This window comes from Panthera tigris, chromosome D3 (assembly GCF_018350195.1).
Source record: "Panthera tigris isolate Pti1 chromosome D3, P.tigris_Pti1_mat1.1, whole genome shotgun sequence".
NCBI lineage: Eukaryota > Metazoa > Chordata > Mammalia > Carnivora > Felidae > Panthera > Panthera tigris.
In genome coordinates this window covers 19,252,686-19,279,770 of record NC_056671.1, presented here as the reverse complement: position 1 = coordinate 19,279,770, position 27,085 = coordinate 19,252,686, and the positions used below count along the sequence as shown (strand labels likewise).

Below are 27,085 nucleotides of genomic sequence, written 5' to 3'. Positions count from 1 at the left end.
ACAATGACTTGCTTCATAACTTTTAGTAGTCAGTCTCCTCCAACAGTAGATGCTTGTACCTAGAAGATTTTTTGTCAGTGATGCTTCATGCAGGATTTCCTATAAATGGTCTCCAAGATATTTTTCCATTTTTAGGAGTCTGTGGTTTGATTTTTTTTTTTTTTTTTTTTTAAGTAATCTCTGTACCCAAATTGGGGTTGGAACTCACGACCCTGAGACCGAGAGTCAAATGCTCCACTGACTGAGCCAGACAGGTGCCCCTGTGGTTTGATTTTTAAGTAGTATTTTATCTACCATATCTGGCAGGTAAGAGATGGTGCTTTATTTGTTTTCCTCAGTAGGTTTTAATTATGTGATCTCGTAGATGTAAAGGAAGCTCAAGCTTCCTGTATGGCTGTGCATGTGTAATTAGCTTTAGGCAGGGCTCCTGGAGCTGTAAATCCTGTTCTGGGGAGCCCATACTTGGGCTAGGACATCCTGGTGAGAGTTCTGGCCACCCAGATTGCAGCCCTCTAAATGCAGGGTTATTTCTGAAAAAATGAGGGCAGCTGTGTCTCTGCCCATGCCTAACAAATAATTATTTTAAATGAAAAAATAGCAGCTTAGAATTTTACTTTTATAGCTGTAACTTAATATATACTGATTTAGAACTGGTGATACATTTTCTGCTCTAAAAAATCTATAGATTTTATATTAAATAACATGACAGTACCTTCAAAATGAAAAAAAAAATGTGGTCAGGAATACCAACACTGACCCATAGGACAAGTAGATAAATTTAGAAGGTGCAGATTGAGCAGTGTAGTTTTAGTGTTGTAACATTTTGTTCATATCTTATGAAATATTTGTTCAGATCAAAACTGCACATTCCTGGAGTGCCTGGGTGGTTCAGTCGGTTAAGCGTCCAACTTCGGCTCAGGTCATGATCTCTCAGTTCATGGGTTCGAGCCCTGGGTCTGTGCTCACAGCTCAGAGCCTAGAGCCTGTTTAGAATTCTGTGTCTCCCTCTCTCTCTGCCGCACCCCACTTTGCACTCTGTCTTTGTCTCTCAAAAATGAATAAATGTTAAAAAAAAAAAAAAAACAAAAAAAACCCACTGCACATTCCTGATGAGGTTTTTGGGTATGGTTGCACTGGGGACCATATGGGGTGGTGGGCAGGGTGTGGGGTTTGGATTCAGACTACCGCCACTTAAGAATAGTTGACCCAGGGAGAGTTACACTCTCTGAGCCTCTGTCAAGGCCTGTGTGGGCTCTTTTGAAGATTCAGTGAACTGTACTGGGTACCGCACAGCTGGGACATGATGCCTGCCCCTTTGCTGGGCGGGGAGGGGGGTGGCGGAAGGGCACGGCTCAAGGCCTTCAGTGCCTTTCCCTATTTTGGGAGCAGTGCGTCAATTTTGATGTTTTTAAGAAATATTGTTTGAGAAAGATATCTAACATACTTCATGGATTTATTGTAGTTTGAGATTATTCTTAGTATATATAGAGAGACAGGATCCATACTGTTACTACCGTGAGGAGGGCTGCTTTTTAGTCCCCCTGAACCTTGACTTCTCTGGATGAGAGGTGGGTGCTGACATGACGCCCTGAACAGAATTGGGGAAGGGATAGTAGTTACTTACATACACCACACCACCCCTTTTTTAAACTTCCAGGCACTTGAAGTGCTGTGAACTGTGCTGGTCCTTTCCCTCCATTCTGTAATCTCTCCTATGCTCAGGGGACTCTAGAGGCTCTCTAGGGAGGGTAGTGATTCCCCCTTCTTAACCAGGTAGGGGCCAAGGTCTACTGATGAATTATAATCTGTTTTTGAAGACTTTTGTCCTTAGATAGGGGTTGTTTTAGAAAATCATGGAAGCTTTTTTGGTTGTCTCAATGGTTGGTGGTTGCTGTTGAAATTTAGTAGGTAGGGGCCATGGAATTCTAGACTCAATGAAGTGTCCATTCCATAGAACCAAACTTTTCCTGTGATCTGCCACAACTTTGGAATATCTTGCTGAATAATTTACATAGATAGAAAAAAAATGCTTATGACTGAGCCTAGAATCTAATTCGATTTTACACAAAGAAGGCATTTTTTAAGTGTAGTTTTGGAACTACACTTCCTGGAATTTTCCAGGAATGCAGTTACTGTAGACATTGAGGAGAAATTGTTTTGTTCTCAGCTTTACCAAGTTTATTATTCAGGGTTCTCCAGAGGAACAGAACCAGTAAGATCTACACACACACACACACACACACACACACACAGATTTTCTTTTTAAGTTTTTTTTTTTTTAATGTTTTATTGATTTTTGAGAGAGAGAGGCAGTTTGAGAGGGGGACAGAGGATTGGAAGCCTGCTCTGCGCTAACAGCAGCGAGCCTGATGTGGGACTCAAACACATAAACCGTGAGATCATGACATGGCCTGAGCTGAAGTCGGATGCTCAACCAACTGAGCCACCCTAGGTGCTCCCCCAAAATAGATTTATTACAAGGAGTTGGCTCACATGATCATGGAGCTGAGAAGTATCAGGATCTGCAGTCAGCAAGCTGGAGACCCAGGAGAGCCAACAGTGTAAGTTCTGGTCCAAGTCTGAAGGCCTGAGAACCAAGAGAGCTGATGGTGTAAATTCTAGTCTGAAAGTTGGTGGGCTTGAGAGCCAAGAAGATACAGTTTTTCAAGTTGGAGTCCAAAGACAGGAAAAGACCAACATCCCAACTCAAGGAGTCAGGAAACTAAATTTAAATGTTAATCTCTTTCAGAAACATCCTTACACCCAGGATAATTTGACCAAAAGTTTATGCACTCTGTGGTGTAGTCAGTTGGCATATAAAATTGACTATCACACTAAATGTGGTTCATCCTCTTAGAAAATCACATTATTATTATTATTGTTATTATTATTTTAATGTTTGTTTATTAGAGAGAGAAAGAGAGACAGAACACGAGTGGGGGAGGGGAGAGAGAGAGACACACACAGAATCAGAAGTAGGCTCCAGGCTCTGAGCTGTCAGCACAGATGCAGGACTCAAACCTATGAACCCTGAGATCATGACCTGAGCCGAAGTCAGATACTCAACCGGTTAAGCCACCCAGGTGTCCCGAAAATCATATTATTGATAGTATGCATGATAGATGGCATGGTATCTCAGTTGTAGTACCACCACAGGCCCAAGTCAAGACTATTTGCAGTTGTCAAATTCAGTGATTTAACTTAGAGGTGTGATTTCTGACTGCTTTGTTCCTAGCATAGTATTGCTTGAACATTCACATATTGAAATTCACATTTATTTTATTACAGAATACTTCTATTTTTTATTTTTATAAAAGTTTTAGGAGCGTCTGGGTGGTTCAGTTGGTTAAGCGTCCGACTTCGGCTCAGGTCATGATCTCACAGTTGGTGGGTTCAAGCCCCGTGTCAGGCTCTGTGCTGATAGCTCAGAGCCTGGAGCCTGCTTCAGATTCTGTCTCCCTCTCTCTCCGCCCCTCCCCCACTCATGCTTGCTCTCTCTCTCTCTCTCTCTCTCTCACACACACACACACACACACACACAAATAAATAATAAAACATTTTTTAAAAAGTTGTATTTGCCACATATGTCTTTAGAAAGCATCTGTATGTATATAATAAATAGGTTAGCTTTGGATTTCACTCAGTAGTAAAGGGTATTTACATATTTATTATAGAAAGGGAGCTTTGGGTCCAATGTGGGTGAGAACCACTGGTCTAAGTTCTCCTAAGATCTCAAGCTGCCAGGCGCCTGGACCAGTTATGTATCTCAGCATCTTTAAAGCTTTTGGCTGTGCTGCTTGCCTCATCTCAGATGTTTGCAAGACTGTAGTCCTTTTCTTTATCTTATTGGGTATTTTACAGTGTTGGGATTTACTTTCTAGAAGTCCTTGTTTGATTTTTATTAGGTTTTTAATTTTTTTTAAGATTTTATTTTTAAGTAATCTCTATACCCAATGTGGGACTCAAACTCAGAACCCTAACATCAAGAGTCTCATGCTCTTCCCTGAGCTAGCCAGGAGCCCCAGGGTTTGTTTTGTTTTTGTAACAGCTTTATTGAGATATAATTCATATTTCCGTACAATTCCCCCATTTAAAAACTGAATGTCTAGAATGTTTCGTCCCCCAAAAGAAGCCTTGTGTCCATTTGCAGTCAGTATCCATTTCCGCTACCCTAGCCTCTGATGACCTCTTATCTACTTTCTGTCTCTATGAATTTGCCTATTCTGGACAGTTTGTATAAATGGAATCATATATACGTGATTCTTTGTGTCTGGTTTCTTTCACCTGGTATAATGATTTCAGGGTTCATCCATGTTATACTTTCTGTTGGTAGTTCATTTTTTTTTTAAGTTTTATTTATTTATTTTTGAGAGAGAGAGGGAAAGGGAGAATGAGTGGAGGAGGTGCAGAGAGAGAGAATCCCAAGCAGGCTCTGCTGATAACGTGGAGCCTGATGCAGGGCTCGAACCCAGGAACCATGACGACATGACCTGAGCTGAAACCAATAGTCAAATGCTCAGCTGCCTGAGCCACCCAGGTACCCTGGTAGTGGTAGTTCATTTCTTTTTTATGCCGAAATAATACTCCATTTAATAGGTATACCATATTTGCTTTATCTTTCACCAGTTGATAGACATTTGGAATTGAAACAAAAAGTTATTTTGTATGTAGAAAGCATGTAAATAGAACTAAGTGATAGTAATATGTATCCAGTAACAAATACATGCTGATAATGAAAAGTAATCTAAATGCTCTATTATCGTTTAATTTGGGAGAATTTTTTGAGGTTGTTTGGGTTGTTTCCAGTTTGTGGCTATTATGAATAATCTTTCTATGGACATTTGTACGTAAGTTTGTGTGTGGACAAATGTTTTTATTTCTCTTGGGTATAAACCCAGGAATAGAATTGCTGGATTGTATGGTAACTCTGTGTTTAACCATTTGAAATGGAACTGCTAGACTCTTTTCCAAAGCAGCTGCATCATTTTATGCTGCATGTGAAGGTTTTAATTACTGCACATTCTTTCCAACATTTGTTACCATCTATCTTTTTGATTATAGCCTTCCTAGTGGGTCAAAAGTGGTAATTCATTAGGTTTTAGGTGATAGTAGCAGGAAAGGGACAGTCTGTTACATTGTCCATTTTGGTAGCTACCACGTACCTTTAAGTTTAAATTGGCTAAAATGAAACTTAAAATTAAGTTCCTCAGTCACACTAGCCACATTTCAAGTGCTCAGTAGCCACAAGTGGCCAGTGGTTACTATGTTGGACAGCACAAATACACATAGAACATTTTCATCATTGCAGTAGGTTCTGTTGGGTGCTGCCTGTCTAGGAGAAGTTAATTTGGCAGGAGTTGGACAAGTAGGCAGAGAATGGCAGAGGGTCTGAGTGGTGTAGAAAAGGGGTGCAGGCATGGAATTTGGAGAAGAAAAGAACAAAACTCCAGGGAGCCATATGCAAGATATGAGACTTAGAAAAGAGCAGGTAAGGGGCGCATGGGTGGCTCAGTCGGTTAAGTGTCTGGCTCTTAGTTTTGGCTCAGGTCAGGATCTCCTGGCTTTGTGGGTTTGAGCCCTGCATTGGGCCCTGTGCTGGCAGCGTGGAGCCTTCTTAGGATTCTCTCTGTCCCTCTCCCTCTGCCCCCACCCCACTCATGCTGTCTCTGTCTCTCTACCCCCATCCCAAAACAGAAAAACAACAACAACAAAAAAACAAAAAACAAACAAACAAAAAAACCCCAAACAGGTAAACAAGAGAAAGTGAAAAGTTGAAGGAAAGCCTCTTGGGGACTTGATTGTTTTCCACAGTACTCTGAGTTAGTGATGGACCCAGTGTCATTCCTTGCTGGTTGGCAGGGGGAAGCTACTTGAATCTATCTTGGTCAGTTTCAGTATCCTCTGGGAAGGTGTAGGAGATAGATGGTGGAGCTGAACTGTAGGGAGTACTTCCACTGGGCAGATTACTCAAATGGAATAGAAAGTAGAAAGCTAAACCGTTAAAAAAAAAAAGGTGGATAATTTGATCATTACTGTATACAATATTTTCTATAAGGAATAACCAGGAAGTTGGAGGAAGGGTAGGCAGCAGAGTCTCTGAGGTGTCGCTGTGTTTTGGTTGCTGTTAATAACAGTGCCTTTTTCTCAAAGGCCTTATCATGTTGAGGGTGGAGCAGAGCCCCCTTCACCCTGTCTCACTGCTCCTGCCACCAAACCAGTTGGTACAGTTTGTATTATGTCAAGGCAAGATAAATCTGGAGTGTTCGAGCTCAGTCTAGGTAAAGTATTCATTAAGGCTATTGGAAAGAGCCTTTTCTTTTCCAAAGGTTCTTCTGTAAGTTTATTTTTATTAGGGTGTAGAAATCTTCATAGAATAGAATAGCCTCTTTTTGTGCTGATTATAGTGTCTCAGAGTCACCATACACAAACTTTCTTACATTCAAGTAGGCTTTCATTTTGTAAATTGTATTGCTCTACCCAGCCTGGTCCATGGCATCTTTCCAAACATGCTTTACTGTAGGGATTGCTTTTCTAGCTTAGTTAATAAAAATATATTTAAAGGTTTATCTGGGTGCAGTTTTGTGTGCTGCCAGTGTTATTCTAAGTCCTCTAAGCTGTGAAATCAGGTATGAGCCATTAGGTGGTAGACTTGCCACATTCCTTACAGGTAATATAGATGCCCTTGTTTTCTGAACCAAAAAATTGAGATTTATATTCTTTTTTTCCCAAAGGTTTTTTTTTTTAAGTTTATTTATTTATTTTGAGAGAGAGTGCACAAGTGGGAGAGGGGCAGAGAGCGAGAGAGAATCCCAAGCAGGCACTGCACTGTCAGTGAAGAGGGCTCAAACTTACAAACCATGAGGTTGTGACCTGATGCTTAACCACTTGAGCCACTCAGGTGCCTCAAGGTTTATGTTACGATAAAGACTTTTTTAAATGTTTATTTATTTTTGAGAGAGAGAGAGAGAGAGTGCACACAAGTGGGGGAGGGGCAAAGAGAGAGAGAGGGAGACAGTATCCAAAGCAGACTCCAGGCTCTGAGCTATCAGCACAGAGCCTGACACAGGGCCCAAACCCATGAACCTCGAGATCATGACCTGAGCTGAAGTCAGATGCTTAACTGACTGAGCCACCCAGGTACCCCCTGTACTCCCCCCTCCAATAAGGAATTTTGATGCTACCTCTGGATAAAAGAGAGAAGCTGAGAAATATATTTAGATACTGAATGTTGGAGTTTCTGGGAAGTTCTCCTGGCTTCTATGAGGCTATCACAGCAAGTATTTGAAATTAAGACTATGCTGGATAATTTGGAAAATACGATCACCCTCAGATACATGTAAAATGGCTAATTCTCAAATGGCAGGTTGATTATTGCTTCATTAAATGCCAAAGATAATGTATGCTGTGTTGTATTTAGCCAGTTCCATTAGAGATCTAGGATATTCTTTTTAATGACTGAACTGAAATGCACAAAATAGTTTCAAGCTAGTAATATTCAAGGAGGATGCCTTAAACATGGGGTGCATTCTGATTAAGTCTAAGACCTTTTCAGCTTTTTCTTTTCTGCATCAACATCGAGCTTTCAAACAGTTTTATTTATCTTTTTATTTATTTATTTATAATAAAATTTTTCAGAAACAAATTTCTACAGAGTTTTCTTCCAGTTGTGTTCTCAGTATAGTGCCATTTCTTTTCACAGATTTGCTTGTAAATGCATCACAAAGAGGCAGCCCAGAATGAAGAAAGCAAGCAGGAGTGTCGGCTCAGTGCCTAAAGTGTCTGGGATAAGCAAAACACAAACAGTAGAAAAAACTAAACCTGAAAACAGCTCTTCAGCATCTACAGGAGGCAAACTCGTAAAACCTGGAACAACAGCATCATTGTCAAAGGTATTAAAATGTGGCAGTGTTTGAATATGTGATGGATTTTAGGAGGAGTGAATCTTAAAATGTTTGATTTATTAAATAAACATTATTTAGGGTTTGCCTTCTGCGAACCTCTGGGAACACACAGCCTTTGAAGAGTTCACAGTGTGGTATACTTGGTGTGTTTGGTCTGACTTTATGAATGAAACCAAATAGTAGGCTTATTGTGAAACAAATCACTGAGCACTTGCCTTGTGCAAGGCTCTTGTGCTGGTGTGAGCTGGAGGTAGAGTCTGCCTTCAAGGAGCTTGTGGTGTAACGGGTGGAGGTTGTCATATACAAACATAACTAAAATTCACGCAAAAAATTCAGATACCCGGGAGAGCAGGAAAGCGGTGTAAGCATTTCAGGAAAACATTGTTTCCAGCCAAAGAAGGTTTTATGAAAAGAGCATGTGTGCCAGGTCTTAAAGGATGACCAGCAATAACATTCCTGGAACCCCTAGATTGGATTTTTTATTTCCAGTCTTACCCCCTTGCACACCGTAAACTGTTACTCTTTTTCTGACAGCTAATCCTGTATTAATCCCGTTAAAATTGGGTAATATTTATTTAGTTAGAGCATAACTCGTTTTTCTTACATTCTTTTTGAGGCTGGTTTAGTTCTTGTTGGTACAGGATAGTGGCTATGGGCTTCAATAGCAGACGGACCCAGGCTTTGTATGCATGTGCTTCATGGCGTCATCATAGTCAGGATGAAAGGAGGAATGTATGGAAGTGGTTAGCACAGAATCTGGCACATGGCAAGTGCTTTGAAAATGACAGGTAGTAGCATTTTTATTGATTACCTCTAGAAATTTTTACCAGCTCAGGACTGATTTCTGAAAATAATAGTCTTCTTTGGGTGTTCTCAGTGTCTCGGTTGATTTGGACCATCCAAGGGACAAGATGACTCCAGACCATTTTTCTGCTGGTCAAATCTTAGATCCACTGCAGAGATCCACACAGTCTTCTAGTCTTTCTTCGTGCAGAATCTACTTATTTGTTCTTTGCTTGTTTGTCCTGGGAATTTTGTGTTTTGAGTAAAAACTTTGACTCTATGGAGAAAACCTGGAGAGGGTTTCTGCTAGTCTGATAGGGAGAAACCAAGCACTGCTTGAAACATGATCTGTTTAAAAGCCTTTTGTCCAGGCAGGGCTTTGATAGATTGTGGCTTAATTATTTTAAGAAGCATCTCATGGGAACAGCAGATGAGGGAATTCCTTATATGTATTGAAAGATCTAGCTGGGAATGCTGGTTTTTTCTATTCCAGGGTTGTCAAAACTAAACCCAGACATACTCCACCTGCCCCCAGATTTCTTCCTTGCTACAGCTTTGATGAGCTGCTGGGTGTCATCCTATGGCTACCAGGAATAGACCTTTGTCCTACTTCCGTTAGTCTGAATCAGGATCCTGAATTGCTTCCTTGGTGGCAGTGCTGTCACTCTTTTGTGTAAGATAGCTGGCATTTTCTGACCTAACAGGTTACTTAGTTGCTAGGGTTGTCTTCAGAGCAGAGTGTCTTTGTGACTGGGTGACCTTTTATTTACGTGACTGGAAGAACAGGTTGAAACATTGGCATTGGATATGTTCTGCTTTCCTTCTGTTGCCTCCCCATCAGTGGCAAGCAGAGTTTTTGAAGGTTCACTATGGAGTGTGCCCTGAGGAGGCATTTCAGATCTTCTGAGGTCTGTATCTGGAGTTGGTGGTAGTTTGGTTTTGAACAGTGAGTACTTTTTTATTGTAAAGCAAAAACAACTGTATTCCTGCTCTGTGCCAGCACATGGCCAGCTGTCCATAGCTGTGGCTCTCCTTTGTTGGCTCTTTTAAGTAGGGGGTGTGTGGAGTGGGAAGGGTCTCAGAAGAGGTGAAACTGTTTGGGAACACTTTATCCAGACTGAAGCAATTGCTTTTACTTAAGAAAGGAGAAGAAAAATGTCACTGAATAGAAATTGAAGAAGACACAGAAGGAAAGAAAGAAATAGTGAAAATGAACAGAAAAATTGAAAATTTCAGATCAAAAGGGTTTGGAGACCCCACAAAATTAAGTGTTATTTTATTTTCCTAATTTTTCATACTTCACTGTGCTTCTCTACTGGCATTTGGATACTTCCCACAACTTGAATTCCTGTAACTGGGTTGGAGCATTGATGATTAACCAGATGAATGAAGCTGTTGGCTTTTGATCATGTAGACACCATGTACACATACTCACCCACTCATGTGGGCACCCACATATGTGTCTCTGTCACTGCACAGTGTTCAACACTTTACTTATAGTGGCAGGGCCTGGGGACGTTTCTTTACCTCTCATTTCAAATATTGTTTGGGGCTAGATTTAGTTAAGGTGGAGGAGAAAGGACCTTTTTTGACCAGAGCACCTCACTGCTGATTGGAACTTTTGTAAATATAAAATACAACACTACTGCTGTTCCTAGGTTTTTAAATTAATTAATTATTATTATTATTATTATTATTATTTTTTGAGAGACAGAGAGTGCATGGGGGAGGGGCAGAGAGAGGGGGAGACACAGAATCTGAAGCAGGCTCCAGGCTCCTAGCTGTCGGCACAGAGCCCGATGCAGGGCTTGAACTCATGAACCTATGAGATCATGACCTACGCCAAAATCAGATGCTTAACTGACTGAGCCACCCACTGTTCCTAGTTTTGAGGAAATTATTCCCATTCTTGTGAGTAGCTATGACGTCTGGTTTGGAGCCTTTGTATGACTAATTCTTTGTCACAGTGAGCGGAGAGGATGATTTGGTCTCCTATGTGCCTGCACTTTCCAGGTTTCACACACTGCTCAGGTGTTCATGGTTAATCCTTGTAGTAGAAGTAATATACTTTTTTATTGTCCCAAGAATACATTTTTCTAAAGGTTAATAGATAAGTAGTAAATTGTAGTTACTTCAGTTAGAATCTGTCTAAATAATTGATGACTGTGATGATTATGATTATTTGTGATCATACACCTTTTCGGTATAAAAATTAGTTAACCGTGTGATTGAACAATCCACCTCTGAAACTTGAAAGGCAAAATTTAAAAACTAAACTTAAATTTTGAGTTGGTGATGCAGACCATGAAACGTGGACTTTACCTTGAGAAGCATGTATACATTAGTTGTATTGTTTCATTATTTGTATCTGGAAGGGTTTTTTTTAAACATTCTTTTTAAAAAAATTTTTCATTGGTGCACCTGAGTGGCTCAGTCGGTTAAGCATCCAACTTCAGCTCAGTTCATGATCTCACAGTTTGTGAGTTCGAGCCCCACATCAGGCTCTGTACTGACAGCTCAGAGCCTGGAGCCTGCTTTGGATTCTGTGTTTCCCCCTCTCTCTGCCCCTCCCTGGCTCATGCTTTGTCTCTCTCTGTCTCTCAAAAATAAATAAATGTTAAAAAAATGAAAATTTTTTTTATTCTTTTTTTTTTTTTTTTATTAAGTAAACTCTATACCCAACATGAGGCTTGAATTTATGACCCTGAGATCAAGAGTTGGATGTTCTACCAATTGAACCAGCCAGGTGCGCCTGTATCTAGAAGTTTTCTATCAAATGATATTTTTGTATCTGTTATTAAAAAGTAGGCTAAAAATCTCTTCCCTCCATCAATTTTATTTTTTGGCCTGTTGTTAATGGTGGGGGAGGGTGGAGTTTACATGTGGAAATGCACATGCATTTGCAGAATTGTGTTAACAAAAATTGAAATAGGGAAAAATATCAGCCTGCAGTAGCTTCATGTAAAAGGAAGTTGGTGAGTACAGAGTTGTTTTTTGTTTTTAATTTTTTAAGTTTCTTTTCTTTCTTTATTTTTTTAGTAATCTCTACACCCAACATAGGGCTCAAGCTCACAACCCCACCTGAGATCAAGTGTTGCATGCTCTTCTGACTGAGCCAGCCAAGCATCCCTGTTTTTAGTTTTTTGATGAAGTATACACCCAGAACACAAAAGCACTTGTGTTCAGTGTAGTGAATCACCACAAAGCAAATATACTCTGCAGCCACCACTAGGTCAAGGAACAGAGCAGACTTATATCACAGTGGCTCCCCACATGTCCCCTCTTAATTTCTGCCCTTTCTAGAAGTAACTACCATCCTAACTTCTAGCTCCAGAGGTTATTTTTGCTAATGTTTTTTAAGATTTTTATTTTTAAGTAATCTCTACACCCAACATGGGGCTCGAACTTAGAACCCTGAGATCAAGAGTTGCATGCTCTACCAACTATGCCAACCAGGTGTCTGAATTTTGCTAATTTTTTATCTTTACATAGGTATAATTGTACACTCTGTTCTTTTCTGTGTCTGTATGATTTCCTTAACTCAGTGTTACCATCACTTTGCTTATCCATATAGTTATAACAGCAGTTCTGTCTTCATTGCAGATTACTAATCCATGGAATGACTATGTCACTCATCTGTTCTGTTGTTGATGGACATCTGGAGTTTCCCTTTTGTGGCTACTAAGAACAGTATTGTTAGGAACATTTAAAAAAAATTTTTTTTTAATGTTTATTTTTGAGCAAGAGGGACAGAGTGTGAGCGGGGGGAGGGCAAAGAGAGAGAGACACACACAGAATCCAAAGCAGGCTCCAGGCTCTGAGCTGTCAGCACAGAGCCTGATTCGGGGCCCAAACTCATGAACCGTGAGATCATCACTTGAGCCGAAGTCAGACACCTAATTGACTGAGCCACCCAGGTGCCCCAGGAACATTCTTATTCATGTCTTTTAGTCCACATGTACAGCCATTTCTGTTGGCTCTGTAACTAGGAGTGAAACTATGAGGTCATAGGGTGCATAATGTTCAGCTTTCTTGGATATAGGGCCAGATCATTTCCCATTTTACACTGCTGGTGGCTCCACATTCTCACCTGCACTTAAGTCACTCTCCATTTTAACCATTCAGGTGTATGTAGAGGGATTCCGAAGTGGCTTCAGTTTGCATTTGCATTATTATCAGTGGGATTAAGCACATTTTTGTATCTTACTTTTATGTGTTTAGTGGACAGTTAGATATCTTATTTGTGAAGTGCTTCTTAAAATCACTTGCCCATTTTTTTTACTATGTTGTCTCTCTTTTTTAACTCTTTTTTTTTTTTTTTGTAGTAAAACACATTTACCGTCTTAACCATTTTTAAGTATACGGTTCAGTACTATTAAGTACATTCACATTGAGCAACTGTTCCCACCATCCATCTCCAGAACTTTTTCATCTTGCAAAACTGAAACTCTGTCTCCATTAATCAACAACTCCCCATTCCCCCTCCCCAGCCTCTGGCAACTACCTTCTGTCTCTTTGAATCCGACTATGTAAGTACTTCATATGAGTGGAATCATATTTGTCTTTTTGCCACTGGCTGATTTCACTTAGCATAATGTTCTCAGAGTTCATCCACATGGTAGCATGTATCAGAATTTCCTTTTTAAAGGTTTAATAGTATTCTACTGTATGTATATACCACATTTTGTTTATCCATTCTTCCATCAATGGACACTTTGGTGGTTTCTGTGTGGACTTTTGGCTGTTGTAAATAATAGCTGTGAAATTGTGTGAGAAAATATCTCTTAGAGGCCCTGCTTTCAGTTTTTGGGGGATATATTCAGAAGTGGAATTTCTGGGTCATATGATAATTATATTTTTAATTTTTTGAGGAGCCTCCATACTGTTTTCCACAGCAGCTCTACCATTTTACATTCCCATCAAGGAATTCTCTTCCCAATAAGTGTTTTAATTTTCCCATGTCCTCACCACACTTTTTTTTTCTTTAATAGTAACCACTGAAATGGATATGAAGTGGTGTAGTGTGTCTTTTTTGTACTGATTTATAGTTCTTTGGCTATTCTAGATGTGAGTCCTTTGTCATTTATATGTCTTGCACATATGTCCTCCCACTCTGTGCCTTTTCTTTCTCTTTCTTTAATGGTATCTTTTGATAAATGGAAGTTCTTAATTTTAATATAGTCCAGTTTGTTAATTTTTTCTTTATAGTTAGGGATGTGTGGTGTGTATGTGTGTGTGTTTATGGAATGTTTCGTCATCCCAAGGTCAGGAAGAGAGTCTCCTGTATTTTTTCAAGAGTATTATTATTATTATTATTATTTTTAATTTATTTTGAGAGGGAGAGAGACTATGCACATGTGTGCACATGAGCAGGAGAGGGGTAGAGAGAGAGGGAAAGAGAGAATCCCAAGTAGGCTCTGCGCCTTCAGCACAGAGCCCTATGTGGGACTTGAACTCACAAACTGTGGGATTGTGACCTGAGCCAAAATTGAGAGTCAGATGCTTAACTACTGAGCCACCCAGACGCCCCCCTACATGTTAACCTCTTATCATGGCTGGTCATTTTCCCTTTACACGTGTACTACATACATATATAATTTTTTCTTGAACTTGAAAGTGTAAATTGTAGAGATAATGCTTCTTTACTGCTGGATATTTCAGTGTGCATTTCCCAAAAAACAAGGATATTTTCTCTTGTAACCAGAGTATAGTTACTAGATCTGGAAGTGAACATTGATAAAATGCTAGTATCTCATCTATAGACTTTAATTAAATTTCACCAATTGTGCCAATGTCCATTTTAGCAAAAAAGACGAACATTTTTTTCTGGTCCAGCTTTCAGTCTAGGACAGTGAATTACAGTTAGTTGTCATGCTCTCCAAATTCTTCTTAAGTCTAGAATAGTTCCTCAGTTTTTGTCTTTTATGACCTTGACATTGCAGAAGAATGTAGGCCAGTTTATTTGGTAGACTATCTTCCAAATTTAGGTTTCTCATGTTTCTTCGTGATTAGGTTGAGGATATGCACTTTTGGCAGAAGTCCTACAGAAGCCACATGTCCTTGGCATAGCATTTCCAGAAGTACATGCTGTCAATCTGTTCCATTCCTGGTGATATTAACTTAATTTGATTAGGGTGGTGTCTGGTTTTTTCCACTATCAGGTTACCATGTTTCCTTTTGTTAATTAATAAAGTATCTTATCAAAAACACTTGGGAGATTTTATAAATACCCTCTTTGTCATCAAACTTTCACACCCTAACTAGCAATTTTTGGTAATTCTTTCCAGAATCTGTTATTAGTATGATTTTTGCCAAGTGGTAGTTTTTTAATTCCATCATTCTTTCTACATTTAGTAGTTGCATATTAGTGTGGAATAATGGACTGTTTATTCAGTGGGCTGTCAATGGTTAGCATGATTTATTTTGATGCTCAGATTGTCCCCTTCAAGCTGGCCCCTATGTTCTTTTGACATGTTCCTGTTCTTTTTTGAACAGCCTCTTAATTTCTGATGTAAGTTTTGTTTTTTTTTTTCTTCAGTATATGAAGTTTATTGTCAAATTGGTTTCCATACAACACCCAGTGCTCATCCCAAAAGGTGCTCTCCTCAATACCCATCACCCACCCTCGCCTCCCTCCCACCCCCCATTAACCCTCAGTTTGTTCTCAGTTTTTAAGAGTCTCTTATGCTTAGGCTCTCTTCCACTCTAACCCCCCCTTTTTTTTTCCTTCCCCTCCCCCATGGGTTTCTGTTAAGTTTCTCAGGATCCACATAAGAGTGAAACCATATGGTATCTGTCTTTCTCTGTATGGCTTATTTCACTTAGCATCACACTCTCCAGTTCCATCCAGGTTGCTACAAAAGGCCATATTTCATTCTTTCTCATTGCCACGTAGTATTCCATTGTGTATATAAACCACAATTTCTTTATCCATTCATCAGCTGATGGACATTTAGGCTCTTTCCATAATTTGGCTATTGTTGAGAGTGCTGCTATAAACATTGGGGTACAAGTGCCCCTATGCATCAGCACTCCTGTATCCCTTGGGTAAATTCCTAGCAGTGCTATTGCTGGGTCATAGGGTAGGTCTATTTTTAATTTTCTGAGGAACCTCCACACTGTTTTCCAGAGTGGCTGCACCAATTTGCATTCCCACCAACAGTGCAAGAGGGTTCCCATTTCTCCACATCCTCGCCAGCATCTATAGTCTCCTGATTTGTTCATTTTGGCCACTCTGACTGGCGTGAGGTGATATCTGAGTGTGGTTTTGATTTGTATTTCCGTGATGAGGAGCGTCGTTGAGCATCTTTTCATGTGCCTGTTTGCCATCCGGATGTCTTCTTTAGAGAAGTGTCTATTCATGTTTTCTGCCCATTTATTCACTGGGTTATTTGTTTTTCGGGTGTGGAGTTTGGTGAGCTTTTTATAGATTTTGGATACTAGCCCTTTGTCTGATATGTCATTTGCAAATATCTTTTCCCATTCCGTTGGTTGCCTTCTGGTTTTGTTGATTGTTTCCTTTGTTGTGCAGAAGCTTTTTATCGTCATAAGGTCCCAGTAGTTCATTTTTGCTTTTAATTCCCTTGCCTTTGGGGATGTGTCAAGTAAGAAATTGCTACGGCTGAGGTCAGAGAGGTCTTTTCCTGCTTTCTCTTCTAGGGTTTTGATGGTTTCCTGTCTCACATTCAGGTCCTTTATCCATTTTGAGTTTATTTTTGTGAATGGTGTGAGAAAGTGGTCTAGTTTCAATCTTCTGCATGTTGCTGTCCAGTTCTCCCAGCACCATTTGTTAAAGAGACTGTCTTTTTTCCATTGGATGTTCCTTCCTGCTTTGTCAAAGATTAGTTGGCCTTACGTTTGTGGGTCTAGTTCTGGGGTTTCTATTCTATTCCATTGGTCTATGTGTCTGTTTTTGTGCCAATACCATGCTGTCTTGATGATGACAGCTTTGTAGTAGAGGCTAAAGTCTGGGATTGTGATGCCTCCCCCTTTGGTCTTCTTCAAAATTACTTTGGCTTTTCGGGGCCTTTTGTGGTTCCATATGAATTTTAGGATTGCTTGTTCTAGTTTCGAGAAGAATGCTGGTGCAATTTTGATTGGGATTGCATTGAATGTGTAGATAGCTTTGGGTAGTATTGACATTTTGACAATATTTATTCTTCCAACCCATGAGCACGGAATGTTTTTCCATTTCTTTATATCTTCTTCAATTTCCTTCATAAGCTTTCTATAGTTTTCAGCATACAGATCTTTTACATCTTTGGTTAGATTTATTCCTAGGTATTTTATGCTTCTTGGTGCAGTTGTGAATGGGATCAGTTTCTTTATTTGTCTTTCTGTTGCTTCATTATTAGTGTCTAACAATGCAACTGATTTCTGTACATTGATTTTGTATCCTGCAACTTTGCTAAATTCATGTATCAGTTCTAGCAGACTTCTGGTGGAGTCTATCGGATTTTCCACGTATAATATCATGTCATCTGCAAAAAGTGAAAGCTTAACTTCATCTTTGCCAATTTTGATGCCTTTGATTTCCTTTTGTTGTCTGATTGTTGATGCTAGAACTTCCAACACTATGTTAAACAACAGCGGTGAGAGTGGACATCCTGACATGATAAGTTTTCTATTTCTCCAGCCCCAGCCCTATAGTCAGTCAGCCTTTTCTCCAAAGAGGACTTGTTCCTTTTAGTAGAGGATGGAACTTAAAGCCTTTGGAAATGAGGTGTGCTCTTGCTTTTGAGTGTATGGTTTTTAAGCCTGCTTAGTAGACAAGAGAGGAAACATACACACACACACACATCTGTATCAATTTTCATATCTGTTTCTCTCCATATATTGAAAACCTATGAGGGGCGCCTGGATGGCTTAGTTGGGTGGCCAAATTCATCTCAGGTCATGATCTCGCGGTCCATGGGTTTGAGTCCCGAGTCAGGTAATGTGCTGACAACTCAGAGCCTGGAGCCTACTTCTGCTTCTGTGTCTCCCTCTCTGCCCCTCCCCTGCTCTCTCTCTCTCTTTTTTTTCTCTCTCTCTCAAAAATAAACATTAAAAAAAAAAAAAGCCTATGAGTTCACACTGTTACTTCCAAATCCAGTTGACATACAATGTTTAGAGTAGCCTTTTCACTTTATGTAATCGTAATCCCAATCTCTTGACAGTGAAAGACCTGGTTTTCATTATCTATATTTACTTATTTTCTAAATCCTAGTTAGAGAATTGCTCACCCATGCCACTGCCAAAAACAAATCTACTAGCTAGAGTTCAAAATGTATACTTTTTAGTGGTTAGCTTGAGAGTTTGAGGATTTATGGTCAAAATACTGTTTTCAGAAGATATTTGGATTCTTCCCCTGCCCCCTACCCCGTGTGACTATGTCATTTATTTGAAATGCAGTTTGGTCTATTTGTTCCTATTGTGTTCCGTTTTAGGGGAAACCTTAAACCCTTGTTTATTTAATTTTAATTTACTGCCAGCATGTGAAACACTACCACAGTTCAATTCTACATGTCAGAACTAGGACAAGATGTGAAAAGTGTCCCTCTCCTCCCCGATTCCTTCTTACTCTGTCCCCACCTGTCCCTAGGAGGTTAAGAGTCTGGTTGGGTTTTTGTTTTTATCCTTCCTGTGTTCCTTTTGCACAAATGATCAGATACATGTATATTTATTTTTTTATTTCCCCTTTGTTACCCAAAAGTTGCCATAATTAGATCTACTTCTGCCCATTTTCTTTTTTTCACCTAATATATTCTAGAAATCTCTTTATACCAATTTATGGCAGCCTTTCTCATTCTGTTTAATGTGTCTTTGTATGGATGTACTACAGTTTTTTCAGCTAGTGTCCTATGTATGGACATTCAAAGTGTTTCCAGTGTTTTGCAGTTAAAAACAATGCTGCATTGACTAACCTTATGTGTATGTATTTTTGTATTATTGGAGGTATGTCTTCGGGTGAAATTCCTAGAGGTGGGATTGCTGGGCACAAGGTAAATGCATATGTAGTTCTGTTAGACATTGCTGGGTTCCTTTCATAAGGCCACATCCAGCTGTGTTCTCACCAGCAACCTGTGAGTGTGCCTGTTTCCCCACATCCTTCCCAAAGGAACGTGGCATAACTCTTCATTTTTGCCAGTCTCTTAGGTGAGATGTGGTGTCTTAATGTTGTTTAATTTACATTTCTCCTATTGTGAGTTAGACTGGTTATATCTTTTGTATTGTGTCTGTATTCATTATATGTGATAGTTCATTTTGGTCACCTTTCTATGTGTCTTTTACCCCTTTATTGCTAAGAGTTCTTTTGTATTAAGGATATTAGCTGTTTATTTGTGAGGTATTGCAGATATACTCTCCCCGTTTCTCATTTTTTAAAATTTTGCTTACGATGATATTTGTGTATCATACACAGGATTAAATTTTTTTTAAGATTTTAATTTTTATAGACTTAGGTTTATCAATTCTTTGTTTTATCATTCAGGATTTTGAGTCATAGAAAACCTTGGGACTTATTTTTGATTTGGTGTGAAATAGGGCTTACTCATTTTTGTAGGGGTTTTTTTGTGTGTGTGTGAATATACTATTAACCTAGTACTATTTATTGAAAAACCCATTTTTTTTTCCTGTACTCTTTCTTTGGTCATAAAACAGGTATCTATATAAGCAGTTTCTTTTGGGATTCTTTTGTGTTCCACTGCTTTATTCATGTGCCATTACTCTACTATCATAGTTAATGTGATAATTGCAGAATTTTTGACTTGGTTCTCTGAGGTATGTTGAACTCCACCATTAACCAAAGACAAATAGTAAACAGAAGTGTGTTTGATTAAGCCACTTTTCACATGACTGTGTAGGGTTGTCTTCAGATGTAGTTTTTATGAAAGAAAACATATTTAACTTATGGAGAAAGAAAAAAATACCTCAAAGATATATATTTATATATATTATATATATATAATATATATAAATATATATATTTGTATATTATATATATAATATATATAAATATATATATTTGTATATTATATACAATATATACAATATATATATACAATATGTATATATACAATATATATAATGTATATATATAATATATAATATACAAATATATATATTTATATATATTATATATATAATATACAAATATATATATTTATATATATTATATATATATTATATATATAAATATATATATTTGTATATTATATATATATTTAACTTTTATTAACAGAATATAAAAGGTGATTTGAAAACATAAGAGTGTGTTGAGTTTATATACTGACTAATGGATGAGGGGCAAATTGACAGGAAGGAAGTAGAACTTAATTTGCAGATTTTTTTTGTATCATAGTTGATGATCAATTTCATAAACAGGAACTAGTCTTAAAGAATATGAGCAATCCTTTATGATTAATGCAATATCCTCCTTCCTTCTTACATAACCAGATTTTTCATAATGTGACAACTCTAAATTACCAAAGCTTAATTAGTTTAATTCATTTAAATTAAAACATTAATCTTTTTCTACCTCTTTTTTAGTGAGACTGACCTACCTAATGGTATTATATTGTAACTTTTATAATTGAATGATGAGAACAGAATCTACTCCACTAACATTTAGAACAGGAAGAGACTTTAGAGATTAATAATTTGCGAGCCATTTTGATTTATTGAAATGAATTTATTATGATTATCTAAGAGTAAGCTTGGCTCCAGATAGACAATAATATTAAATCGGTTGGTTAACTTGTGCTTTCACCTTCATGGGACAAAACTTTTGGTTCTTTTATTAAAAAGTAGTTTTTCATAGGTGCTGGTGAGGATGTGGAGAAACGGGAACCCTCTTGCACTGTTGGTGGGAATGCAAATTGGTGCAGCCGCTCTAGAAAACAATGTGGAGGTTCCTCAAAAAATTAAAAATAGAACTACCCTATGACCCAGCAATAGCACTGCTAGGAATTTACCCAAGGGATACAGGAGTGCTGATGCATAGGGGCACACGTACCCCAATGTTTATAGCAGTGCTTTCAACAATAGCCAGATTATGGAAAGAGCCTAAATGTCCACCAACTGATGAATGGATAAAGAAGATGTGGTTTATATACACAATGGAATGCTACTTGGCAATGAGAAAGAATGAAATCTGGCCACTTGTAGCAACGTGGATGGAACTGGAAGGTATTGTGCTAAGTGAAGTAAGTCAGTCAGAGAAAGATATCATATGTTTTCACTCATATGTGGATCTTGAGAAACTTAACAGAAGACCATGGGGGAAGGGGAGGGGAAAAAATTAGTTATGAACAGAGAGGGAAGGAGGCAAACCACAAGAGACTCTTAAATACAGAGAACAAACTGAGGGTGGATGTGGGGGGTGGGTGAGAGGAGAAAATGGGTGATGGGCACTGAAGAGGGGGCACTTGATGGGATGAGCACTGTGTGTTGTATGTAAGCTGATTTGACAATAAATTATATTTAAAAAAAGGTAGTTTTTCTTTTTTCACAGATTTTTAACTCCTCTATGTTCTTTCTAGAAATAAATTTTTTTTCATTCTTTTTTTTTTAAGTAATAATTTTATACCCAATCTCATTATCCAGAGTGCTTATTTTGTTTTTTTTAATTGAAGTATAGTTTATGTCTGTTTTCTTTTTACTTTATTTTATTTTAGTTTTAGTTTTATTTTTTAAAATTTACATCCAAATTAGTTAGCATATAGTACAACAATGATTTCAGGAGTATATTCCTTAATGCCCCTTACCCATTTAGCCCATCCCCCCTCCCACAATCCCTCCAGTAACCCTCTGTTGTTCTCCATATTTAAGAGTCCCTTATGTTTTGTTCCCCTCCCTGTTTTTATATTATTTTTATTTCCCTTCCCTTATGTTCATTTGTTTTGTCTCTTAAAGTCCTCATATGAGTGAAGTCATATGATATTTGTCTTTCTGACTAATTTCGCTTAGCGTAATACCCTCTAGTTCCATCCACATAGTTGCAATTGGCAAGATTTCATTCTTTTTGATTGCTGACTAATACTCCATTGTATATATATACACCACATCTTCTTTAAAAAAAAATTTTTTTTTTAATGTTTATTTATTTTTGAGAGAGACAGAGACAGAATGCGAGTGGGTTAGGGGCAGAGAGAGAGGGAGACACAGAAGCAGAAGCAGGCTCCAGGCTCTGAGCACAGAACCCGACGCGGGGCTCGAACTCACAAGCTGTGAGATCATGACCTGAGCGGAAGTCGGACACTCAACCGACTGAACCACCCAGGTGCCCCTATACCACATTTTCTTTATTCATCCATCGATGGACATTTGGGCCCTTTCCATACTTTGGCTATTGTTGATAGTGCTGCTGTAAACATTGGGGTGCATATGTCCCTTCAAAACAGCATACCTGTGTCCCTTGGATAAATACTTAGTAGTGCAATTGCCGGGTCGTAGGGTAGTTCTATTTTTAATTTTTTGAGGAACCTCCATACTGTTTTCCAGAGTGGCTGCACCAGCTTGCATTCCCACCAACAATGCAAAAGAGATCTTCTTTCTCTGCATCCTCGCCAACATCTGTTGTTGCCTGAGTTGTTAATGTTAGCCATTCTGACAGGTGTAAGGTGGTACCTCATTGTGGTTTTGATTTGAATTTCCCTGATGATGAGTGATGTTGAGCTTTTTTCATGTGTCGGTTGGCCATCTGTATGTCTTCCTTGGAGAAGTGTCTATTCATGCCTTTTGCCCATTTCTTCACTGGATTATCTGTTTTTTGGGTGTTGAGTTTGATAAGTTCTTTATAGATTTTGGATACTTACCCTTTATCTGATATGTCGTTTGCAAATATCTTCTCCCATTCTGTCAGTTGCCTTTTAGTTTTGCTGATTGTTTCCTTTGCTGTGCAGGTTTTTATTTTGATGAGGTCCCAGTACATTTTTGCTTTTGTTTCCCTTGCCTCTGGGGACGTGTTGAGTTAGAAGTTGCTGCGGCCACCTGTTTTCTTTGTAAAAAGCTCATATTTTTTTCAGTCGTCTTTATAAAATATAAATAAATTAATACAAAGGGTCTTTCTCAAGTAGTATGATCATTTAGACTGACTAACCCTCACTCTAACCATAAACTCTCTAGTTTTTTATATATTACCTCGGCTTTAAAAAAACTTTCAGGGGCGCCTGGGTGGCTCAGTCGGTTAAGCGTCCGACTTCAGCTCAGGTCACGATCTCGCGGTCCGTGAGTTCGAGCCCCGCATCGGGCTCTGGGCTGATGGCTCAGAGCCTGGAGCCTGCTTCCGATTCTGTGTCTCCCTCTCTCTCTGCCCCTCCCCTGTTCATGCTCTGTCTCTCTCTGTCTCAAAAATAAATGTTAAAAAAAAAAAATTTTTAACAAACAAAAAAAAAAACCTTTCAATTTTGGCTTAAATTAGACTACTAAAAAATTAGATCAGATAAGAAAACTAAATTTCCAAATAATGGCTCCATCACTTTACATCCATGATTTACTATAAAGCAATGAATATTATATCGGATTCTCAGTGGTTTTTCTCTCTAGAAATTGCAGGATGGCATTTTCTTTGGTATTACAGAACTTTACTGGGAGCCCATGTGATAGTGCTCAGATGATCCCTGTTCGTAAGTCACGTCCTATCTGAAAGTAATAAAGAGTATGTCTTCACTTTTTCCACTCCCCCACTGACTGTGGCACATGTGGGCACACAGTCGGCTTCCATAAAGTTTTTGATTATATATATAATTTTTAAATTAAATTAAATTTTATTTTATTTTATTTTTATTTGAGAGAGCATGCCACTTAGGGAGAGGGGCAGAGGGAGAGAGAGAGAGAGAGAGAGAGAAAGAGAGAGAATCTCAAGCAGGGTCCATGCTTAGCATGGAGCCCGACACAGGGCTCAAATCCCTTACCCCCAGGATCGCAACCTGAGCTGTTATCAAGGGTTGACACTCAACTGACTGAGTCGCCCACGCACCCCATATTTTTGTATTTTTATTTTTATTAAAAAAACTTTTTTTAATGTTTATTTTTTAGAGAGAGAGAGACAGAACGTGAGTAGGAGAGGGAAAGAGAGAAGTGGGAGACACAGAATCTGAAGCAGGCTGCAGGCTCTAAGCTGTCAGCATAGAACCTGATGTGGGGCTTGAACTCATGAACTGTGAGATCGTGACCTGAGCCAAAGTCAGATGCTTAACCAACTGAGCCACCCAGGCGCCCCAGAGTTTTGCATTTTTAAAAGAAATGTGTGATTGTTTATAAACCAGTAAAGTACTCTCTGCAGCACAGTATGATGCATTGGTAACTGTCAGAAAGTCTTTGTGAGGCTCTTGAATTTAATATAAAAGCCAAGAACTTTGCTTTAGTCTCAAAATGTTATTTACTCTTGCTTCATCTAGTCAATTTGTTTTTCTTTTCTGTTACTTCTAGACCAAGAGCAATGATGACCTCTTAGCTGGAATGGCTGGAGGGGTGACAGTGACTAATGGTGTTAAAGGAAAGAAAAGCACCTGCCCTTCTGCTGCATCTTCAGCATCGGTCCCTGCCATGACCACTGTGGAGAATAAATCCAAGATCAGCACAGGTATAGGTGGCATTCAGAATAAGAGTTAAAGTGCTTTTTTGTTTGAAGCCAGAGTGCAGTGGTATTTAAGGGGTTCCACTAATTAGAAAATGTCAGACATGTATTTGTATTTCAACCCCATGTACTCATCACCTTTATCAACTGATGGCCAGTCTGAATTCCTTGACATCCACCTCCCCTCCTTGTTATTTTGAAGCAAATTCCAGGTGTCATTTAATTTCTTCCACAAATATATAATTATCTTTGAAAGATAAGGATTCTTCTAAAAAGAAAATCACAATGCCATTATCAGTACTTAAAATAATTAATAATCATTCTTCAAATCATAAATATAGAGAAATACTCAAATTTACAACTTAAAAAAAATTTTTTTTAACATTTATTTATTTTCAAGAGACAGAGACAGAGTATGAGTGGGGGAGGGGCAGAGAGAGAGAGGGAGACACAGAATCCGAAGCAGGCTCCAGGCTCTGAACTGTCAGCACAGAGCCCGACACGGGGCTTGAACTCACTAACCATGAAATGACCTGAGCTGAAGTCAGATACTTAACCAACTGAGCCACCCAGGCGCCCCTCTTAAGTTTTCTTTCTTAAATCTATTTTTATCTTATAATTTAATTTTTGTAAAAACTGTTTGTTTGACCTATCCTTTCCTGTGATCTGTATTTTGATGTCACATCCCTTTGATGTCCTTAGCCATGTTCCTTTGTTTGTTTACTGTTAATGCGATTGGATCTAGAGTCTTGATGGGATAGATTCAGGTTCATTTTTTACCCCCAAGACTCCTTCAAACATGGTAGTTGTCCATCCACTACTAGGCATATCATTTTTGGTTGTCTGTCTTTCCATGATATAGGCAGCCTTTGATGATCAATGCCTGTATCCATTCATTCCTGTTCTACCATTCTTTCTTTATTCATTAGTAGCAATTTGGCTTTAGATTTGATAGAGTCCATAAGTTAACTCGTCCTGTAGTCCAAGGAGTAATGCTATCATTTTTTACTTTTTACACTTACAGAAAAACTTTAAGTCTTCCAATGAACACAAGACCATATGTTTGTAATACAGCTGATGAAAGCCTGTTAGTAAAGATTATAACAGACCTTCTTTATCATCCTTATTTAGGCTCTTAGCCCTTTTTGTATGTATTAGACTTTTTTCTAGCTCAGGTTTACCTACTGTCCTCTTTCTTGCTTTGACCTTCTGTGGTTTTTTCCTTCCATCCCAGATCACACCCTCCTGCTAATTATAATAGTCATGTGTATGATCACGAGGAGGAAACATGGAAGGCATTATATTAGGCATCATTCCATTTTATGCTCACTATAGCCCTATGAGGTAGAGGCTATTATTATCCTCATTTTAGAGTTGTGAGAGCTATGCTTAAAGCTCAAGTATCTTGGCCTAAGGCCTTGCATTTGTTTGTTCAGAAAATATTTATTGGGTACTCGCTTTGTACCGGGCCACAAAGCTGGTAGTGGAGCAACGGCTGCACCTTAGGTCTTTTATTTTCAAGCCTGAGGTCATCACCACATTTAACACTCCAGCTTGTGTGGTAAGAAGGAAATTAAGTACTCTAATACCATCTATATATCTTCCTGTTTCCAGTTTTTAGAATTTACTGGGAGAGATCCCTTGGATTTGGGCCTTGGTTCCCTACTGACACCTTCCCTCACAAGGCTGAATTCAGTTATCACCTCCCTGGATCCATTGCCCTACTGGTTGGCAGCTTTATACATCTGTATTAGTTTGCTAGGGCACTCGTAACAAAATACACAGCCTGGGTGACTCAAACACAGACATTTAGTTTCTCACTAAAACTGGTTGAAGTCTGAGATCAAGGTTGTCAGCCAGTTTGGTTTCTTCTGAGGCCTCTCTCCTTGGCTTGTAGACGGCTGTTTTCTCCTTGTGTCCTCACATGGTGGTCCCTCTCTCTGTCTGTATCCCATTCTCCTCTTCTTATAAAGATACCAGTCAGATTGGATTAGGGCCCACCCTAATAACCCTCTGTTAACATAAGTACCTCTTTAAGTTGATTACTCTTTTTCAAAATACAGTCACATTCTGAGGTACTGGGGGTTATGTCCTCAACATAAGAATTTATAGGACACAATTCAGCCCATCACAACATCCTTACTTCTTCAGTTCATCTACTCTATGTTTATTTACTCCTCATGACTTCTCTAAGACCAGTTCACTTGTCTGTAACTCAGATTTTTCTATCTACTCGCTGGTCACAATAATCTCAGAAGGGGAGCTTTTCTTTTTCATGTTCTGTCTGTCTCTTCCTTTCTTGTTTCTTTACCTCCCCTTTCCTTTTGGGGCATTGTCAATCCCTTCCCTCATTACTGGCTCCTTTCCTTTTTGGCTTTCAGGCATGTCCAGATCTTTTCTTTCTTACACCGGATTTTGGTTTGGTTTGCAATTGTTTCTTCTCATCTTGTTTCTTCTACCCTAAATCTGTTACAGATGTATTATCCCGTCTGTGTTCTTACAGAGATCCAGATCTCACTCCCCAAATGTAGGCCCTCCTTTTTTTTCTTTTACTATTCTGCCTGTCCACATTCCTCCTTTAACTGCTCTTCTTCCTTATATGTTTCACTTAGCCTCTAGATTAGTTTTCATAAAAATACTCTTTTCTGTGTGTCTTCCCTGCTCCAGAACACTTATTAAACATTTACTATTGTGACTCACTAAATTTTCCCTGATGTTCAGGGCCCTGTAGAAACTTCCCCTACTGTTCCCATTAATTGTGTGACCTTACTTTTCCTTTCTGTGTGTCCTGTTCACTTCTGCTTCCTTGTTCTGTCCTCTGGCCTCCCCTGCTCTACACCAA

At 38.8% G+C, this 27,085-nt stretch overlaps 1 protein-coding gene across 3 annotated transcripts in view; it reads left to right on the top strand.

Annotated features, from left to right (window-relative positions):
• SPECC1L (sperm antigen with calponin homology and coiled-coil domains 1 like) overlaps positions 1–27,085 on the top strand; it is a 140,650-nt gene that overhangs the window by 25,067 nt on the left and 88,498 nt on the right. For all 3 annotated transcript variants that reach the window (XM_042962151.1, XM_042962149.1, XM_042962150.1), the window contains exons 2-3: positions 7,700–7,889; positions 24,096–24,249. In XM_042962151.1, coding sequence (XP_042818085.1) covers positions 7,737–7,889; positions 24,096–24,249 — 307 coding nt within the window. In that variant the 5' untranslated portion in view covers positions 7,700–7,736. The remainder of the gene's footprint in view (positions 1–7,699; positions 7,890–24,095; positions 24,250–27,085) is intronic.